We start from the raw sequence: 19,854 nt of genomic DNA, 5'->3' as shown, positions 1-19,854 counted from the left end.
GGTGAAGGAGGGGCAAACCAATAGGTCTGGGAGGTTGAACACACATGAGAGAGTGCAGAGAAGGGAGAGTCCCACATTTCCGGCTTGAAAAGTGAATGTAAGCTGGTGCTGTTCACGGAGATACAGGGAACCTGAGAGGAAGAGCCATTTAGAGAAGTGAAATTCCAGGTGCTGTTTCAGACCTGTTGAGAGGTACCTATGGCCATCCAAGCAGAGCTTAAATAGGTATGGAAGTTAGGAGAGAGATCTGGGCTGGCAATGCTGATTTAGGATTAGTCCACTTAGGGACCATGGGCCTAGATTATATCCCCCAGGGACAGTGTTCCTTGAGAAGGGAGAGAAACTTGAGAAACAGCCACATTAACAAGGGGACATTGGCAGAGGCTGAGAAAGAGCCACCAGAAGTCTTTGAACTGTGAGATTATGGAAAACAGAGCCTTATTTATCTCTGTATCCACCGTGCCTGGGACAGAGTTTGGCACCGACTGTCATAGGCATTCAACCAATGTTTGTTGCATGACTTTTGAAATTCTTAAACCTCTATGATTCTAGAAACATGGCTTGCTAGAGCTTTGCTCTGGGGTTGGCGGGCAAGGGGTGCAAACCGAATCAGCCTCCTCCATGCCGTGGCCAGTAGGTCCAATACTCACAAGCCTTTAGCCTTGGCGTCTGTCCTTGCCTGTGATTGTGACACATTGTTCTGAAAAGCATTGTTCTCAGGTCTTTTGAAGCATACATCTGTCTGTAGTGGGCCTGAAACACAAGCGAGTAAGTGGAGGGGACAGCAACTAAGACGAGAAGAAATAAAGGAGCAGGGTTCAAAATTCAGGGGGCAGAGAGCCCGACAGCCCTAAAGGATCAATTAGACATTTTGGAGGGAAATTTCCAAGCTCTGTCACATTCCATTATTCTATTTGTTCAGTGAAAATTGAAGCTGGGAGGTGGGTCACATAGTGGGGCTCTCTGGGTGCCATGGATATTTGAACTGAGAACATTTCTACAGAGTCAGAATGGATGGAAATATGGAATTTCCCTGGATGAAAATGTGAAGACCCATCCATTGATCAGGCCTTTCAAGACATTAACAGAGAAGGTAAGGACCAGGCCGTGCTAATTTCCCTTCCCTGGGAATTATATCAGATGGCAGAGGAGTTGAGGGCACATTCACCATCCAGTTTCTTAGAGACTTTCCAGGACTTGGCAGACTCCTCAGGAGCTGGCCCATGGGCCACAGCCTCAAGACTGGTTTCTGAAAACCCAGCCTCCCATTCTGCTATTTGGTTCTGAAAGCCCATTGGAGAGAGAAGCACCAGTCAGCACTTAGAGGCTGGGCCAAAATGCATTTGTGTTTCACTTGTAACTGAACTAAGAAGGGCTTCTGTTAGATTGTTGCAGGGGGCGGGGGGACTTGCATTGTTGGAGAAAATTCAGATAGAAAGGACTTCCAATCATGACGGATAAAAAGAATAGAGAAGAGAATCCCCAGGGAAACGTGGACAGGTCTCTTGGTTTGTTTGTGTTTTTTTTTAATTATGAAATTTGGTTCAACTCAACTCTGAATTCCTATCTTGCGATCAGTAAGAGTTCCTTGTAGGCTTTAGACCCAGTGTCACAGGTAAAGGATGACATGTGTATCTTTATATGCATATTGACCAGTTATAAAATTGTGCATGGCTCAAAAGAGAATTCTAAATCTAAGAAAGTCTATTTCCCATGCTCCGAGGAGAGCTTTGTGCAAATGCATTTTGACGTGTCCCATCTTAAGTACCTACCAGAGAACAGAAGTCACTCTGGAGAGAAAGGGGTGGGTCCAGGGCGGGCGACGCTTGTGCAGTGGGCAGGGCACAGAGTAGGCAGAGGTGGCAGTGCTGGGGGGTGGGGGGAGGGAAGAAGTCATTCTCCTGTTCTTGCTCTGCTTTCTCCACAAACTGTGGATATGTCTGGCACATCCCCTCTAAAAGCAGGAGACTGCGGGGTCCTATACTTAAAAACCTCAGGAAGATGGATGACGTGTTTCAGACGGGATGCTGCAGAGGGTATTCTGACCCAGTGAGAGGAAGCTGGAGCCACTTAGCCCCCCCCCCACTGTGGGAGGACCTCTCTTCCGGGAGACAAGCCGGCCACAGTGCTGGGGCGTGCCCTGCACAGCTCTTCCGCTCCAATGTTCTTCCAGGAGAAGGAAATGTATCGCTGGCCTGCCAGAGAGTCCCTGAAAACCATGCTGGCTGTGGGCTGGACGGTAGAGAGGACCAAAGAGGGAGAAGCCCTGTTTCAACAGCGGGAAAATGAGAAGCCTCGAAGCGTGTCCCAGGCCAGCCAGGTATGACCATCACGCCCAGAGGCCAACACTAGGCCAATAGAACCCATGGAGAATCTGGGAAAGCTATCCCCAGGGTATCAGAGATGAGGCCCACCACCAATGAGCCCTGGGAATCTTTCGGGACATACCTTTGGCCACTGAAGTCAGGGATGCTGGTAAGAATAAGGCAAGTAATGGGAAACCCAGTGATTCTGCCTTTGCTTTCCTAGGGCAACAGCTACAGCCCTGCTCCCCTGGATCTCTCCAATGTTGTGCTCTCCAGAGAGCTCCAGGTCAGTGTTGATACTTTAAGAACAGCGTAATGGACTTTCTAAAACCCATCAAGGGCAGGACATATTACCCTCCAAAGAGTGTTTTAGAAAGGGGCGAGGGGGAAGAATGCCTAAAACACATCACCACTGAAATATCGAAATTAGAGAGGGCCACATCGAGCAGAGGCCACTCATCTGACACAGTCTCAGCAGAATTAACCAACAGTCTGAGAAGATGAGGCTTTGCGCTTCTTCCAGAGACATCATAGCAGGTCATGACTCAATAGAAGGAAGATCGAACAGCAAATTACTGTACGAAAACCCAAAACAGAACTTACAACAGCCAGGAGAAATAACTTGTAACAAAGCTATTAACAGCTAGGAGAAAATGTACGAGGTGGCCCCTGGGTTGGGGTGCTGGACTGCCCACACCGGGCCCGCCAACCTTGAGGACAATCACATATCCCGTGGTGGATTCACTTGAGTTGCCCTTGGTGGCACAGACAAGTCATCATTGTAGGATTTAGGGACTTATACCCAAGAGGATGAAATTAAAGGCTTAAGCTTCCTCACCCCCACGCCTCCCCTGTGCACATGTCAGTGACCGTGACCGGCCCCAGCCTGAGGCCGTTACTCCTCAGTCCATCAGACCAACGCTTTGGACCTTAAAGAAACTTTCTTTCCAAAGTACACCCTTCATTCCGGGTCACTATTTTATGAACCTTATAAAGATGCATTCTATTTGAGAAATCTTATGTGCAGCAGTTTTCTCCAACATGTGATTATTTTTCGTTTGCTAAGCTAAAGGCTTTCGGGGATCCTAGAGTTTTGCTTGACCCCCACTCCTAGCTCCCTATCTCAGGACAGGAGTAAAATACTTAACTCCTGTGACACATGAAGTGCCACCAGAATGCAGTTTCCAATGAAAATGCGTGTTTCTCAGAAATGCATCAAACTGCCAAGATAATAAGTTACCAGAAAAGGGCAGAATTAGAAATTGTTGTCTGTGTGTATGGGAAGATATAAAACTAATGAGGTGCATAAGCACAGACTACTTGATGATGGGAGACACTCGGCAACGTGCCGTTAGCATCTGGTGGTGCTCTCTTCCCGAGGCTGCCTGCAATAGCGTGGCAGATATGAACCCATTTTTCTTGCTTGCTTTCTCTCTGACTGTCGTCTCCCTGGTGGAACACAGGGGATGGTGGAGGTGATAGCTGAGAACTATCACAATATCTGGGCCAAGAAGAAGAAGCTGGAGCTGGAGAGCAAAGGTGAGCTAGGTTCACAGCATCTCCCACAGAAGGTGAGCTGGGGGGCAGGTGTGTTCTCCCAGAAGTGCAAAGGAAGAGCCACCTATTTTGTCATCTCTCACTTTACTGACCCCAGGTGGCGGCAGTCACCCTCTTTTGGTACCGTATGACACCTTGACTGCCAAGGAAAAGTTCAGGGACCGGGAGAAGGCACAGGACCTGTTTAAGTTCCTCCAGGTGAACGGCATTGTGGTTTCTAGGTAAGTCGTCTTCCAGGTGACGTTAGCAGGGCAGGGGCAGGCTTGTGTGGTCTCTCATGCTCTAGATATTTGCTCACCTGCCTGCAAAGCAGATCAGAGTAAGGATAGCGGTTGAGTCTTTTGAAATGAATAGATGTTTATTCTGGAGCATGAAACCCTCTTTTCCGACATAAATAAGACTGGTCGATATCAATTTCTAAAAATCAGTTACAGCAAAGAATCATGACAAATTATACATCTATACCTTAAACATTTAATTTTAATTAAAAAAAACACACATGCATTCATTCACAAATCTTGTACCATAGGCCCCCAGATCTCATCTTTGTTGGTTGTTTTATTGATTGGAATTATAAACCACATCCATAATGCATCCTCAAAGCTCTTGAAATTGGGCTAAAGAGCAGTTAAGGTACAGTTAAGAGAATTAAGGTACATACAAAACAATGTAAATGCAGTATTCTGGGGTTTTGTTTTGTTTTCAATTTCCTCCCTATCTTTTATGGTTGTCTCACTCATACCTAATTCAGAAACTCTGTATTTGGAAACTTACAATCGCAGGTCTTTGAAAATATGCAGCTTAGTTCTCACAGAATCACCAGTTCTCTTCACACTTGTGTTTTTTTGTTTTATGTGATATTTAATGAAATGCCATAATAACAATAGGGAAGATGAGTGACATCTACAACCTTTGAACAAAGATGGCAACTCCACTGGAGAGACTGAATGAATCATGATTTCCTAAGACTTTATCTCAAGCTTATGTTTGTCAGAATCATCTAGACAAATGTTTTAGGTGAGGATGGTCTGGGCTGCTTAAGTCTTAAAGGTAGAACCTGTTTTCCCCACTGGTCAGGTGTCAGTGATGGGCTGTGCTTGCGGTGTCCTTTGTAGAACGAAAAACAAGGTAGTGTCCCCACCTCGATAAGCCATTCCTCCTGAAAGAAATGTCTGCTGAGCCAGCTGCTGTTTCCTCTTTTAGTTTCCTACAGAATTTTTGCCACTGAATGACAGAAACCTAAATAAAAATCTATACAAATATTTCTGTTGTAGCTCATATGAAAAAATAACAAAACCTATTTGCTGTATTGTTGAGTGGGAAAGGTCAGGCAGCAGGAGACAGCCTCTGGGGAAGCATTTGAGAAAGACTCCCATCGTCATTTTAATCCTGTTCTTAACACCAAGATGCATGCAGACTATGATTTGCCAATAAATAACTTGCTCACAGAAGTGAAAATTTCTTCTTGACTATAAGAAGGGAATCAAGGAAATAGGGGGAGAAAGGAAAAAGACCACTGAATTCAGCAAACATACCCTTGTAGTGGTTTACCCTGAGCCAGAGCCTGTGGTGGGCACTTGGATGTACTGATAAGGCGGTAACATCCCTGTCACCAAGGAGAAACCCTAGGTTCCTGCTACCCATGCCTCAGACCTGCTCCATCCTCAACTTCCCCATCACTTGAGGACAGCCTGTTCTTCCTGATGCCCAAGCCAAAAACCTTGACTCCTCTCTTTTTCCCTCAACCCACATCCAATCCTTTAGGAAATCCTGATGGTTCTCCCCTTAAGATACCCAGAATCTGACCACTTCTCACCCTTCGTGCTGTCACTGCCATTGCTGAAAGGGCTTCCTTCCTGGGCCCCCTGTTTCCATCCTTGCCCTCAGGCAATTTTAATCCTAGCAACTAGAGTAATTCTGTCACAATGTGAGTCATATCCTGTCATTTCCTCTACTCGAAACTTTCAATAGCTTCCCATCTCAAAGCAAAAGTAAAATGCTAAGGACGGCCCACGGCACCCTGATGGTTGCCTCCACTGCCCACCCCACGCCCCTCTGACTGCCTGCTTACTTCCATCCCTCCACACTGGCCTCAACTCAGCATGCATGCCCCCACTCAGGACCTTTGCACCCCCTCTCGCTTTGCCTGGAAAGCTCTCTCCCCTCATGTCCTATGGCTCACCTCCTTCAAGCCTATACTCTAGTGTCATCCTTCCAATAAGCCCAGCACTGATTTAACACGACGGTCTGCTCAACCCCACTTGAGGCACTACTGGGCCCTTTCATCTTGCTTTCGTTTTTCTTTTTTTCACAAAACTTATTAACTTACAGCATTCCAGATAATTTTTTAAAATTTATTTATTTTATTTATTTTATTTTTGGCTGCGTGGGGTCTTCGTTGCTGCGCGCAGGCTTTCTCTAGTTGTGGCGAGCAGGGGCTACTCTTCGTTGCAGTGTGCAGGCTTCTCATTGCCATGGCTTCTCTTGTCACAGGCTCTAGGCACACGGGCTTCAGCTCGTGGGCTTAGTTGCTCCGCGGAATGTGGGATCTTCCCGGACCAGGGCTTGAACCTGTTTCCCCTGCATTGGCAGGTGGATTCTTAACCACTGCACCACCAAGGAAGTCCCCAGATAATTTATATTTCGTTTTATGTAGCGTTTGTACCTGTTTATAGCAAGCACGTAAGTTCCATGAGTGCAAGGATTCTTGTTTGCATCTCTGATTTATCCCCAGCTCAGTATTTGTTGAATGAATGACAAAGATCTTTCTGAAAAATCTTTTCAGAAATTATTGTAGCTCAGGTGTTGCATACTCACAGAGGCAGGTTTCAAGTGCAAGGGGAAATGAGTCAAATGATGAGTCAGGTCACTAAGCCAGAATAGCCATCAAGATTTGGAAAGCAGAGTTGACATGGAGAAAATTGCTTGTGCACCAAAGTCACATTGTTATCTCTGTTACTCCCTGGGGTTTACCCATTTCCAATCTAGAGGTATCAAGGATATGGGGCTGGATGCCTCCTCCATGGAAAAGAGGTTTGCCTATAAGTTTTTGAAGAAGATCCTGAAATATGTTGATTCTGCTCAAGAGTTTATTGCCCATTTGGGTAAGTATCATTGTGAAATATCAGAAAAATGTGTGCTTCTCATAATACCAAAAGGAATTAGATATTCCTTTTATGAAGAATGTTGCTTTCATACTGTAGCTGTTCATGATTCTTTTAAACATATGGTTTAGGGAAGGACACAGTGGCTGAGATTTCACACACACACACACACTCTTAAAAAAATCAGTTTTGTCTTTGGTTTCCCTTCTGGGTTTGATTGAAACATTTGTCATTTTCCACATAACTCATCCTCTTCTAAGTTTTCCATCGTTTTGCTTTATGCCTGTGAGCATATGACTCAACCTCTCTGAAGCTTCCTTCTTATCAGTAGAGAAAAGAGTAGTGAAACCCTAGACAATTGACACAAGAAATAACCAACCCTCACAATTATAAAGTACTTTGTAAAATATTAGATATTTTATAAAATCAAATGGCCTTTTCATGTCGAAAAGCTGCTCTGTTTCTTTAATGCTGTGACTCTTTTTGTTTTCTTTAGCTCTGGCCAACTTTGTGTCACTTTTGTCTTTGTAGAAGCCATTGTCAGCAGTGGGAAAACTGAAAAGTCTCCCCATGACCAGGAGATCAAATTCTTTGCCAAAGTAAGTGACTCTCTGCGTTTACCCGGATTACCTTCTTCTTGGGATCTGTACAATTTAGGGTACAAGTTAAGCAGATCCAACAAAGATATCCAAAACTCCAATAATGACTTTGATGAGATGGACATGTGTTTCTCTGTTGTGGAAAGGTCCTGAGGCAGGTGGGTGGTCTGAGGAAGTAAGCAGCCTGTTGTGCTCCACGCCATCACCCAGGGACTCGGGTTCTTCCTCTCTTGATGCTCTCTCATCTCCTAAGATGTGGTCCCTGACAGTGGTCCAGACTCACCTGTACCACATCTGTGAGAAAGAGGGGAAGGATAGCAGAGGGCAAGCTGTTGTTTTATTAAAGTTCCAAAGTTTAATAAAAGTTGTTTTATTAAGTGGCTAGAACTTGATCATTTCAGCCTCAGCTAGCTGCAAGGGAGGTGTATAATGCGTGCTTTAACTGGGTGACCCCATGCCCAGCTAAAACACGGGATTTCTACTGCTAAGAGAAAGAAGGGAAGAACGAATTTGGGTGCCGGTGAGCTGTCTCAGCCACATAACCCTACTCAGAGGACTAAATACAAGTGAGACTTTGGGGTAGCCATGCTCTTGAGAAGCAGAGACAGGATGGTCAAGTCCAGTAGTGCTGGGCCATGCCTCAAATATTCTGTTGGATGCCATGCCCAAGAAGCCACATCTGAGTGCAGATGTCCTACAGGACGCCCCTGAAAATGTTGATTCAGGATGTGCATTTCTTTGGGCCCTTAGTCAGTGTCCTGCACTATCCCTTCTCGTATTTCTAAGCCCTCTGGTTACAGGCATAGAAGAAAAAAAATGTTTTGGAAACTGGGATTCACAGGGTAGAGTTTCCTAGAAATTCCAGGACCAGAGTCTTTTTGTGTTCAGAGTCTTTTTGCTCATTAAGAATGAACTTTTTCAAAGTAACCAGAGGAAGGGCTTTGGCCAGCCTCCTAAAGTTCATCTCTGGTGGGTCTTTCAGGTTCTCCTCCCACTGGTTGACCAGTACTTTACCAATCACCACCTCTACTTCCTCTCATCCCCTCTGAAGCCCCTTAGCAGCAGCGGGTATGCCTCTCATAAGGAGAAAGAAATGGTGGCCAGGTGAGTCTACAGAAGAGAAGGTCACAGTGCTCATGTGATTTATGTAAAACCCCAGACTCCTGGGGCTTCAATGGTGAACCTTTTGGAGAAATGAACTGTGGCCTGATGATTAGTAGCTCAGAGGTTTTGGTTATCATCTTGGTTTTGAAAGTGACTTTATTCACACTTATCAGTATATTATTTTGGCAACCAAGAGAGGTGCACTGTTTGGGGGTATCAGAAGGGCTTGGGGGAAACGTATATACTCAGGTCAGCTTCTATCCTGAAATAACATTTAGAAAAAGGAGAAGGTAATTCTGAAGCTTGGGAAAAGCAAACACACAACGTTGAGAAGAAACGGATTAATACTGTTTTCAATCTCATTCTTCTCAGGCTTTTTAAGCTTACATTTTTTTTAAGGAATCAGATCTTACAAGTCCTGGTGTGGATGATCTGAGATTTGAAATCTAGAGTGACATAATTCAATTTAAATTCCTAATAGGAAACAAATTTTCATCAAAAGCACCAGCTTCCCTTCTTATTCCACTAGGCATGACACGTGGATGCCTCAGCAGAGCTGAGAACAAAGCAGGTGCTTCAGGATCAGGCTACAAGTGGATACCACTATGCCTCAGGTTCTCTGTATTTGATTTACAAATGACAAGGGATGGATTAGACTTCTAAATGGCAGAGTTAAGGACTGCAATAAAGGCAGTCTATCACAAATACCGTATGCTAACTCATATATATGGAATTGAAGAGAAAAAAATGTCATGAAGAACCTAGGGGTAAGACAGGAATAAAGACACAGACCTACTAGAGAATGGACTTGAGGATATGGGGAGGGGGTAGGGTAAGCTGTGACAAAGCAAGAGAGAGGCATGGACATATGTACACTACCAAATGTAAAATAGATAGCTAGTGCAAAGCAGCAGCATAGCACAGGGAGATCAGCTCAGTGCTTTGTGACCACCTGGAGGGGTGGGATGGGGAGGGTGGGAGGGAGGGAGACGCAAGAGGGAAGAGATATGGGAACATATGTATATGTATAACTGATTCACTTTGTTATAAAGCAGAAACTAACACACCATTGTAAAGCAATTATACTCCAATAGAGATGTAAAAAAAAAAAAAAAAGAAGGCAGTCTATCAGCCCTTTCCCTGGCATCCACTGATGGTGAACAGTGTACTTTATATTTTATAAGGGCCCAGCCATTAAATATCACCATCTTTGGGAGGATATTCAACCTTCGGATTTAGCTAACATTTATCAAGCACAGCATGGCTCAGCAGTGAGTTCGATTTTTGAAATGCACAAGTTATTGCCCACCTGTGGAAATATCATTGTGCAACACCACAATGCTTTAAATTCCAAGAACCACCTGTGTGTTATGATCTCCATTTTGCAGATGAGGAAACTGAGGTTTGGGCAGTGCCTAAAGTGACCCAGGTAGTAAGTTAGGGCAAGAATGAAAGCATAGCCCTCTCTATCCAGATCGAATGCCCTTTTCTCTACACTGTAATTACTTCTGACATTAATATGTGTTAAGCAGGGAGGGGCGCGTGATCTCAAAATGAGATACACTTAGAATCAGTTACTGACCCAAGATTTCCTAGATATTTTCATGACACACCAGTGTTTTTTGTAAGAAGTTAAGGAAATGAAGAGCCAAGTGAGATACTCAGATAAGCCAACAGAGGGCAGGTGTGTCTGTTCTCTTCATCTATTTTTCTTAAGGTATTAATTCATGGAAATGTAACATTTGTTCAGCCAGGCACCATTTGTCACAGCTGGAATACAAGCTGGAGCTCGCTGATCGGCCTTGCAAATAGCTTTCAGATGCATCAGTGTGCCCGTCGCCCTCCCATAGAAGTGGCCATATCGGCACTGAATGTGCTCACATTTCCAGACCCCTTTTGTTCCCAGCCTTCAGCCATACCCCACCTCTTCTGCATCTGATGCAATTTACCAGTGCTTTCCGGAATCTCTCCCCTGGGATCTCTTTAATTTACCACCTTCAAATTCTGAGATGAGAGAGAGGCGCCTGGGGACTCTGGCCCCTCATAACTTTGGGTGAAGGACAGTGCTTCTGCTAGAATCGTGGGTCCCACAGGCAACAAAAAAGGGCCTTTGGAAATTTCAGGCCCCGGCCTTGACATACCTGAGAAAGCACTTTTGACAGCAAGGGGAGCCACGTTTATATTAGGATCAAACAACCCAAGGATCTGCTTTAGTTAGAAAAATGTTATTTTGTATTTATACAGAGTGGGTTCGTTTTGAAGCATTTTGCCAGACATAACTGAGTTTATCAGCGCCTAATTCTACAGACTAAAAGGGTCATGTGGTTAGTCGCTGACTACAGACGAGAAAGCTAAAACACAGAGCGGGATGAGGTCGCTTCACCACGACAGCCCAGCTAGTCCTGGCAGAGCCACAGAAACTCATATTCCTCCAGGATCTCCGCCAGCTCCATGAGTTTTCAGCAGATACATAACTCTGAAAAAAAACAAACATCCGGGGAAGAGAAAAGAAGCAGCAGCTCATATTTAATTTCACACTCGCTGGCTGCCAAATTTCTGTTAACTTATTCTGAGCTCTCTTAAGCTCTAGACCAGTGTTTCCAACTTATTTCCACTGCAAAAACAAATGACTAGCCAGCAGAGACTTTGGCTGTGGTGTCCAGTAGACAGCCCAGAAAGGCTCAGGGTATTCATTGAAAACCATTTAGAGGTGAACAAGTTTTCATCCCCACTGACACTTGGATGGATTTCTTCTCTATTTGAGCTGTCCCCTAAAGATTTTTGCCCTGTGTGGGGCAAGATGCCCATGACTTCTAAGAAGATCTTGGGAAGTACTTCAGCTAGGTCTCACCTTGGCATCCCGTGGCCTGTACCAGGTGATTTTATTTTACTTCCCCTCTTTCTGTTCCACCAGGAAAGACTGCTTTCTGAAGGGATTGCTAAGTTCTTACCTAGCTGTGCCAATGTCAAGTAATGTCAGCGTTCTGAGGAATCTCCTCCCAAGAACTTCAGCAACACAGGTCAAATGATGACCATAGTGCCCCTAGACAGGGGCTATCAGGAGCGTGTTCAGAAACATCTACGGGCTCTTTGCTAACTGCACAAAGCCCTCTCTTAGGCACTGTGGAAAGTAAAACAGTAAGACACAACTGGACTCCAAGGGGTTCCATGGTAGACAGTATGGGTGAAAGCATGGAATAGGGTCAAAAAACACAAAAGCATAGCAGATGGGATTTCCTAGCTTCAAAGACACAGATAGGACAGCAACACAGTCAGGCCTATAGGCTAATGGAGATGTCAGAGAAAAGCCATTTCTTGAAATGTTTCTGGTTCAGCACAGTATTGCCCATACCTGAACCTTTAACTTTCTTCCAGTCCCACCATCTTGCGCACCTCCAGCTAAGGCCTCACACCCTGTTCCCCCGAGTGAAGGCTACAAAAAGGGCTTGCAATCCACTGCAGTAATGGAAAAAGCATGCTTCCTTCCAGAATCCTCGTCTATCCATGAATGTTATACAGATGAACCTGTCAACATATGGTTTGCTATAGCAAGAGGTGGTTTGCAACAGGTGGCTCATTGCAAAACATGGGACTTGTTGCAGAAGGATTGTTTTCTGCCTGCAAGGTACCTCTCGTGATTCTCCAGCAAGACAGTGGGAGCCACATGTTGTCCTAGTGTGGTCCAGAGGATTCTTTGAGGGGAACACAGTGCATCTTCCCAGGGTGCTGTACTAGACACTTTGTTTTACTGCACAGGGGCCAAGGGGTGGGGTACAAATGAGTCTTCCTTGAATCTCTGTCCCTTTCTGATTTTCATTCTTTTCTGCTTCAGCCTGTTCTGCAAACTCGCTGCTCTTGTTCGACATAGGATTTCCCTCTTTGGTAAGAGAAGTATTGCTAAAGGCTTCACCCTCTGTACTTATCCTGAACTTGTGTTTTCCTTCATCTGTGGCTCCTGCAGGCAAGCCGAGCCTTAGAACTAAGGTGTAACCTAAATTTGCCATAGAAAGTTGGTCTGAAGTATGATAAACCCCTCTCTCCCTCTTGAACAGCTCAGATTTTCCACGCCAATGAATGCTTTAAGCCCTGCCTCTAACTTCCATCATAAAGCGATGTATCAGACCAGAGATAAATGCTTTGGCCCCGAACGGAGGCCTGGCACTTTGTGTGCTGGTGGTTAATAAAGCTGGGCTGTTTATGCTTATTGAGAAGATTGTGTTTAAATGACAGGCTGAATGCTTTGGGGAGTCACAGGTGATATTTTTAATTTTAGGGAACGATTCTACTACAATGGTGAGCTGTCTTCACATCTTAGCTCAGACACTTGACACAAGGTAAGTGTGCCCAGAATTTTCCAGTAGTTTCTCAGGACTCCCTCTCTGACCCTCTCTCCTTGCTTATTATTGTACGGAAGAGGAGATGTGCCACCATTATGCAGGAGCTGGGGAGAAAAGGGGAGATGGGGAAAAGATGGATCCCAACATGACATCAGCACACTCTGTTTCTCAGCTCCCATGATGGAGAGCCACCGTCATGGCAGATACCGAAAGCTGAGCATTTGATCAATTCTTGTCTTCTCTTACTGAGAAGTTCACCTTTCAGAAGATAAAATATGTAACGTGGCAAAGTACCACTTCGTATATAATTCTCCACAAAAAAAGAAAAAGGAAGAGCTGCCTGATGGGTGGCAATGCCATAAGAATCCTGGGAGAGGGGACCCATAGCACTCTGAATTCAAAATGGCCAAGGAGGGGATGTGATTACCAGAAGATCAAAGACAAAGATAGATTCGAGCCCATGACCTGAGGGTCTGATAGGAAAGATGACTGAACAAGAAAGGAAGTCTTCCTTTTCTTTCACATACATACATATATGTGTATGTGTGTGTGTCTGTGTATATATATTCTGGTAGTATAAATATAAGTTATTTGATGAGATAAAAAAGAGAAGCAGTGCAAATAACTGGCAGGGAGTTTTCTTTAACACACTCATTAAGCAGGGCCCTTGTCAAAGTTGAGAGGAGAACACACATCCCAAAACCCAACGCAGAAGAGAGGCACCAACCTAAAAGAGTGGCCAGATGATGAAAATCCTCTACAAACTAAGAATGTTTTTTTTAAAAAAAGTTAAGGGTAGTTAAAGGGGATTTTCAAGTGTCAGAGAGAAACAAACATGTTGTGGAGATATTAAGACAGCACAACATTTTCACGCCCAGACCAAAGTATCCCAGGGATGCCATTGGGACGAGGAATCTTTATTCCCAAAAGCATGCAAAATGCCTTAAGAGAGAGTCCTCTTTCTTAAACGTACCGACCTGCATTTTTTTTTCGTAGTCATTCCTGAGAAAACCTGAGGAGGATGGTTCATAAATACTTACAGCAAGCCTCACTGACTTTATTTCCCTGTTTTTATTTTTCTGATTGGCTGGATGATTATCATGAAAATGCTGTAGATAAAAAGCATCTGTCCTTATAGCAAGCCTGTCATAATCTTGTGAATAAGATGTAGAAATATGGAAAATAATAGATGACTTGTAGACTTTGTTCCAGTTCTAAGTTTTATAAAATAGTTTTAAGGGAAAGCCCCAGGTACCCATAGCTAATCTCCATTCCCACATGTCTTTTTCGGGGGTCTGATTAAGCTGTCTGTTTGAAAAGGGGCTGGCTCTTCTCCACTCCCCTTCTCCAAGCTAGGACATCCCTGAAAACTGATAGAAATCTAAGCTTCAGTTGATTTAATTCTCTGTTCTCTCTTTCTAAGAGGTCCTACATCACAGGAGAGCTAATATTTCTAACTAGTCCTTAAGAAAGTTGCTGAGCCCATGTGGAGCTGCAAGAAAAGCTCCCCTCTCCCTCCTTTTAATTAGATATTTCCAGAAGAATGTAGCCAGCTGCAATATTATATAGATAGCAGGTGACCAATAGCAGTTTCTTTCTAAGTCATCCTGCCATTTCCTAAGAGTTGAGCAGTCATTCCCTCAAATCAAGCATGCCTTCCAATTGCTGGCCCCCCCCCCCACTTTGGGCTTGTGGATCCAAGTTTCTTTTTAGATGCTAATAACCACTCTCTCCATTTCTCCTGAATCGGTATCTTCCAGGTGAGTGGGGTGTCAAATGTCTGCCCAGGTTGCACTGCAAGTCACCAGTCTCAAGAAGGGGGTTGGCCAAAGATTCAGAGTATGCTTCTGGTTTTGAACATTGTTTGCTTACAGGACAGTCATGAAGTCAGGCTCAGAGCTGGTGAAGGCCGGGTTACGAGCATTCTTTGAAAATGCAGCCGAAGACTTAGAGAAGACTTCAGAAAACCTGAAGCTCGGCAAGTTTACCCATTCCAGAACGCAGATTAAAGGCGTTTCTCAGAATATAAACTACACCACGGTGGCTCTGCTTCCCATCCTGACGTCCATCTTTGAGCATGTGGCTCAGCATCAGTTCGGGGTGGATTTACTCTGTGAGTCAGCCTGCTGTCTGTCTGTCATGGATTCATATGCATCTGGCCACAGATCAATAGGAAGTGGGTGGCTCATTCCCTTAGGCTGACCTTGAGGACAGAGTAGAGATAACTCTTCTACACTTTTTCCTTCTTAGATTTAAAAATGAAGTAATAGACTCTTGGAGGGGAAGAAATCCCCAAATTTGAGTATATAATATTTCATCTTTTCCCACTGCTTTTCAGGACCAGAATTTTCCACCCACTGGTTTAGCTCTCAGCCATTGTGTTCTCACTTAATTTGAAAGGTTATCTGAGAAATCCAGTAAGAGACAGAGGTTGCTCCCAGACACCAATTTTCCTGTAAAGAAGCTTTAATTTATTCATTGGATACCAGGAGCAAAGAGAAGCTGCTAACATTTCATTGTCTAAGCCTCCAGAGGAAGACTGTAGTTGGTTGTTTTTCTTTTAGTTTGCATTTAGTACCATGTCCAGCCCTCTTATACTGCCACCAAGCTTCAGTTTCACACTTTAAATGGTGGCACATGATTTAATTAGTTTAACCAGTTGTCAGTAGCCAAGGCTGTGTCTTCCATAGCCTTCAACAGGGAAAATCAGTTATTTCCATGGGGTTAGGGGGAGAGGTAGGGGAACATTCAAACTCACTATTCTGTGTCATGGACACAATGCACTTCCTTGTTGAAAAATAAAAAATCAAATTAGTTCTCTTTATGTTAAATTGGTTCCAGCCTTATTGTGAGTTCCATACATTAATAGAGGCACGTAGCCTGTCCATTAAGTTCCTCAGCGAAACACGGCCTTCCCTTGGGAAACATGGCAAAATCATGATACAACTGAATTACCTTTTGAAAAACATCCATCAGAGAACTTGGAACAGGTGGACATGAGGAATTTTGCTTTGTCTCTACAGAGGTAGGGATATTGTACATATCTCCCTAAGAAAGGAACAAAAAGCTCATTCAAACTTCTTTGATTTCTTGCATTCTTCCTTTCAAAAGAAGGAAATAGTGCTCTGGATAAAATTTGATTACAGTGTCTCCCTCTATTGGAGGGGAAAAAAATACCCATCTGGAAGGACTCATTGGTCAAATGCTTCCTTTCCCTGAGAAGCAATGTGATCTGTATCAGGAGTCCTACAAAGGAATTGGGATAGCTCAGTGGAGGGTGTTTTTCAGTTGGTGTTTCCTCTCCCAGTTCAGCAACTGGCATTTGAGTAAAGAGGGGCTATATTTGTTAAAAAGAGAGAAAGAGAGCTCTTTGGCTCTCTCCACCGCGTGTTTTCTGTTTGCGGACCCTTTCTGTGTGCAGGAGGTGGGCCACTGGGGTTGATGAACAGGAATGACAGCTCTTGTTTGGTCTTTTCAGTGGGTGACGTGCAGATTTCATGCTACCATATACTGTGCAGCCTCTACTCCCTTGGGACAGGAAAGAACATCTATGTTGAAAGGTAATTAGCGAACAACAGAGGCTAACACATTCAGGCTGAATGTGTTACTTAAGTCTTTAAACATTTAACAATAGCATCTTTTCAATCCAGCAAAAGCAAAATGCTCACTGAAATGGCTTGGTGATTTTGAGCCTAGGGTATGAAATGTTTACGGCAGTATCAAATGTGTTAATGAGGCTTCTGAGATGTATGACTTCCCTGGCGATAGCTGGAGAATGCATGTGGCTGGAGGAGCAACATAGCCAAGCTAAATCATGTGCTGGTGGCCAACAAAATGTCGAAGAAATGTCTCTTTTTTCGTAATCACAGTTTCCAAATAGCCTCCAGAGTTCCTGTGGTTAAAGCTTGCGGAGAAGCTCAAGGGACGTGAGGCAGTTGCTTTAGTGTTTAATGAGTTTCTGTGTGATCCAGCCCGGGACCTTTACCATTCTCGGCTGTCACATTAGCTATAGTTTTAGACAAGTCCACACTTTGGAAGCAGAAATGCTATTCAATGGTCTTGAGTCTGAACAGGCTGATTTGCTGAGGTGCTTAGGTTCCTGCTCTACTCACTACTCTGCCTGGAGCGTTGGAGGCCTTCAGTGACTGCCTGCTTTTCACCATCAAATGCCGTGTGTTGTGTGGTTCTGTTTAAATCCACGGGGAAGATCAGGAAGATAAACAGTGTTAGCCAAACCCTAGACTTAGTCTTATCCTTGGAAGACTTTTTTTTCCCCCTTTTCTGCCTTTTCAATCAACGATACTGAAGGAATTTGATCTATGCTTAAAATTATTTAATCTAAACATCCCCTTGGTATCCATGCTCCATGGGCCTCCTCAGTTTATGATACCTTTACAAACAAACCAACGGTAAATCCCTATTTCACATCGAAACTTACATAAATTCTAATTGCAATTTCTTAATAAAGCAAAGACAAGACTTGTGCTCCTTCAAGAACTCAAGAACTGATGACTTGAAGTCATGTGCTAATAACCAAACAATGTTGAAGAAATGTCTATGTCTTCATAATTACTGCCTTTAAGTAGCTTCTAGAGTTCAAGAAATCAACTGGAGAACTAATGACTAATTTATTTTGATTATGATTATAATTCCTTAGAGTTATGTAGCTTTCCTTATTGTTTTACATGAAATATAGATAAATAGTTCTATCCTTTAATAGGAACTGGGCAGACAAAAGTCATAACCATAGTTTATACCAAATCAACAAGAAAATTAATAAAAAATTTCCTGTTTAATACAGAATTGCACTTAGGGAAGGTGTCTTTACTTTCATTAAGCATTTGTGAATATTTTCTCAATATCTTTTCTTATTCTATCAGTTTCTATGTGCATATATACATACATCTATATGTGTATGTGTTTCTCTACACAATTTTTTGAAAAGCTTATGCATTATTCTCTTTTTTAAAAAGAAAAAAATTCAAAGAAAGGTCAACTCTGAAATGTCAGACCAGAAAAAGACTCTTCTTCATATGACTTTTTATATTTTATTCATATACTCACAGCACTGTGAATATTGGTGCCTGTGTTTTATACTCCACACAGGTAGAAAGCCAGGCTTGAAGAAGCCCCTAGATCAAATATGCCCCTATTGTGTCTCCATTAGTTAATGAAGCAACTAAGGAAAAAAAGATTTAAAATCCTCGAGTTGTGATGCTGCCACCATTAATGACTTCTATTTGTTTATTTTCTCTTGTATTGAGAAAGTAAGACATACTTATTCAAAAAAATCAAACAGTACAGACATATGTAAAGTTAAAAGTCTGCTGTTTTCTTCACCCCAGAGCACCCCACCTAGTAACAGTTTGGTGTATACCATTCCAGGTGTTTTCTACATGTGTAAGTTTTTACACATGTTGGATCATAATATTGCTTTGCAACTTTGTCTTGTTGAATGAAGCTAAAAACGGAATTTCTTTATCATACAAGTCATTTTTAATTTATCATTTAGATAAAATCATCATTAATTCTCTACTTTAAAAAAGATTAGCAAGTTTAGTACATTTACATTTCTAGCTACTTCCTAGCCTTTCTACCTTTCCTTTTTTTGCTACGTAATTCCTTATAACACATACATTTTATTTTGGAATATTCTAGAACTAATGTTCCTTGAGTTGTTTACCTTGGTTTGTATTTAAATGATTCAGTGTGTAACCAATCCTTTTGAACTGTGACTTTCCCATTCCAAAACTCTTATTTTGATTTCTCTCTTGGTTGGCCAGATTCATCATATGTAGTTGCTTCTGTAAGAGCCCTACTCTTGGGTCTTTGCATATTTTGAACTATCATCCTTTGACCTTATATGTGAACAGTTTCTGTGGTATAAAATCCTTGGGTCATAATTCTCCTCCCTCGGAAGTATATAGCCTTTGCTTCTTTATGTTCTGACAGTGTGTGTTCCTTGGATCCGGTCATTTGTTCCCCATACACATGACTTTGCCGTGGGAGGGGAGAAGCTGCTGCTCACTGGGTTCTTTCTTTGGTCTTGAAGCTCATTCACTTCACTACTACCATGTTCCAGGGTTGTCCTTTCTGTATCAGCCCCTGCATTTCTTCTCAGAACTTAATATGCCCCCTCCGTCTTCAGAATTAAGTCCTTGTTTATTTAATGAGTCTTTCATTTTATTATATTGTTGTTGGGTTTTTTGTCTTAGATGTTGTTCAAAGAGTGAAATTATGTGTATTTATTGGCTTTTTCCTTAACCTCCCACATCTCTCATTTTCTCTCCAGTAACTTTTAGCTAATTGTTCTTTTCTGAAACTATCTCCGTGTTAATATCTCTTCTTATATTCTGTGAGTGTAGAGAGAAGTTTTCTGGTTTTTTCCTGGATAATTCTTCCTCTGAACTCTATTTTTCATCTATTTCTTGGTCATTAGGTACATTTCTAGTTCTCAAGAAGGGAAAGGAGTACATGTGCATGTATGATGCATGTATGTGTGTGCGTGTATGTGTGTTCAGTGGAGGAGAGTGGACAGGGCTGAAACATCAGGCAGCTTCAAAACCTAGAAGCTGACTGAGAACTAACTCTTTCTCACTGTATCAGCAGTGCCTTTAGCCCTGGGAGTCATCCACCCTTATCCTTTGGTGTCCTTCCTCAACCAAAGTAAACAGCTGGTGCAATTAAGAGGTTGGTGAGGGCTTCCCTGGTGGCGCAGTGGTTGAGAGTCCACCTGCCGATGCAGGGGACACGGGTTCGTGCCCTGGTCCAGGAAGATCCCACATGCCGCGGAGCGGCTGGGCCCGTGAGCCATGGCCGCTGAGCCTGCACGTCCGGAGCCTGTGCT

The 19,854-nt window shown here is 43.3% G+C and overlaps 1 protein-coding gene across 1 annotated transcript in view; it reads left to right on the top strand.

Moving 5' to 3' along the window:
• The window catches only part of RYR3 (ryanodine receptor 3), a 371,986-nt gene that overhangs the window by 274,229 nt on the left and 77,903 nt on the right, over positions 1 to 19,854 (top strand). The window contains exons 53-64 of the mRNA XM_060096078.1: positions 1,004 to 1,093; positions 2,174 to 2,320; positions 2,530 to 2,592; positions 3,770 to 3,845; positions 3,961 to 4,084; positions 6,852 to 6,967; positions 7,499 to 7,566; positions 8,549 to 8,670; positions 12,503 to 12,552; positions 12,944 to 13,004; positions 14,882 to 15,120; positions 16,486 to 16,567. Of these exons, the coding sequence (XP_059952061.1) occupies positions 1,004 to 1,093; positions 2,174 to 2,320; positions 2,530 to 2,592; positions 3,770 to 3,845; positions 3,961 to 4,084; positions 6,852 to 6,967; positions 7,499 to 7,566; positions 8,549 to 8,670; positions 12,503 to 12,552; positions 12,944 to 13,004; positions 14,882 to 15,120; positions 16,486 to 16,567 (1,238 nt within the window). The remainder of the gene's footprint in view (positions 1 to 1,003; positions 1,094 to 2,173; positions 2,321 to 2,529; positions 2,593 to 3,769; positions 3,846 to 3,960; positions 4,085 to 6,851; positions 6,968 to 7,498; positions 7,567 to 8,548; positions 8,671 to 12,502; positions 12,553 to 12,943; positions 13,005 to 14,881; positions 15,121 to 16,485; positions 16,568 to 19,854) is intronic.

This window comes from Mesoplodon densirostris, chromosome 4, assembly GCF_025265405.1.
Source record: "Mesoplodon densirostris isolate mMesDen1 chromosome 4, mMesDen1 primary haplotype, whole genome shotgun sequence".
NCBI classification, from domain to species: domain Eukaryota; kingdom Metazoa; phylum Chordata; class Mammalia; order Artiodactyla; family Ziphiidae; genus Mesoplodon; species Mesoplodon densirostris.
The sequence above is the reverse complement of the archived record's forward strand: the minus strand, read 5'-3'. Positions and strand labels throughout refer to the sequence as shown.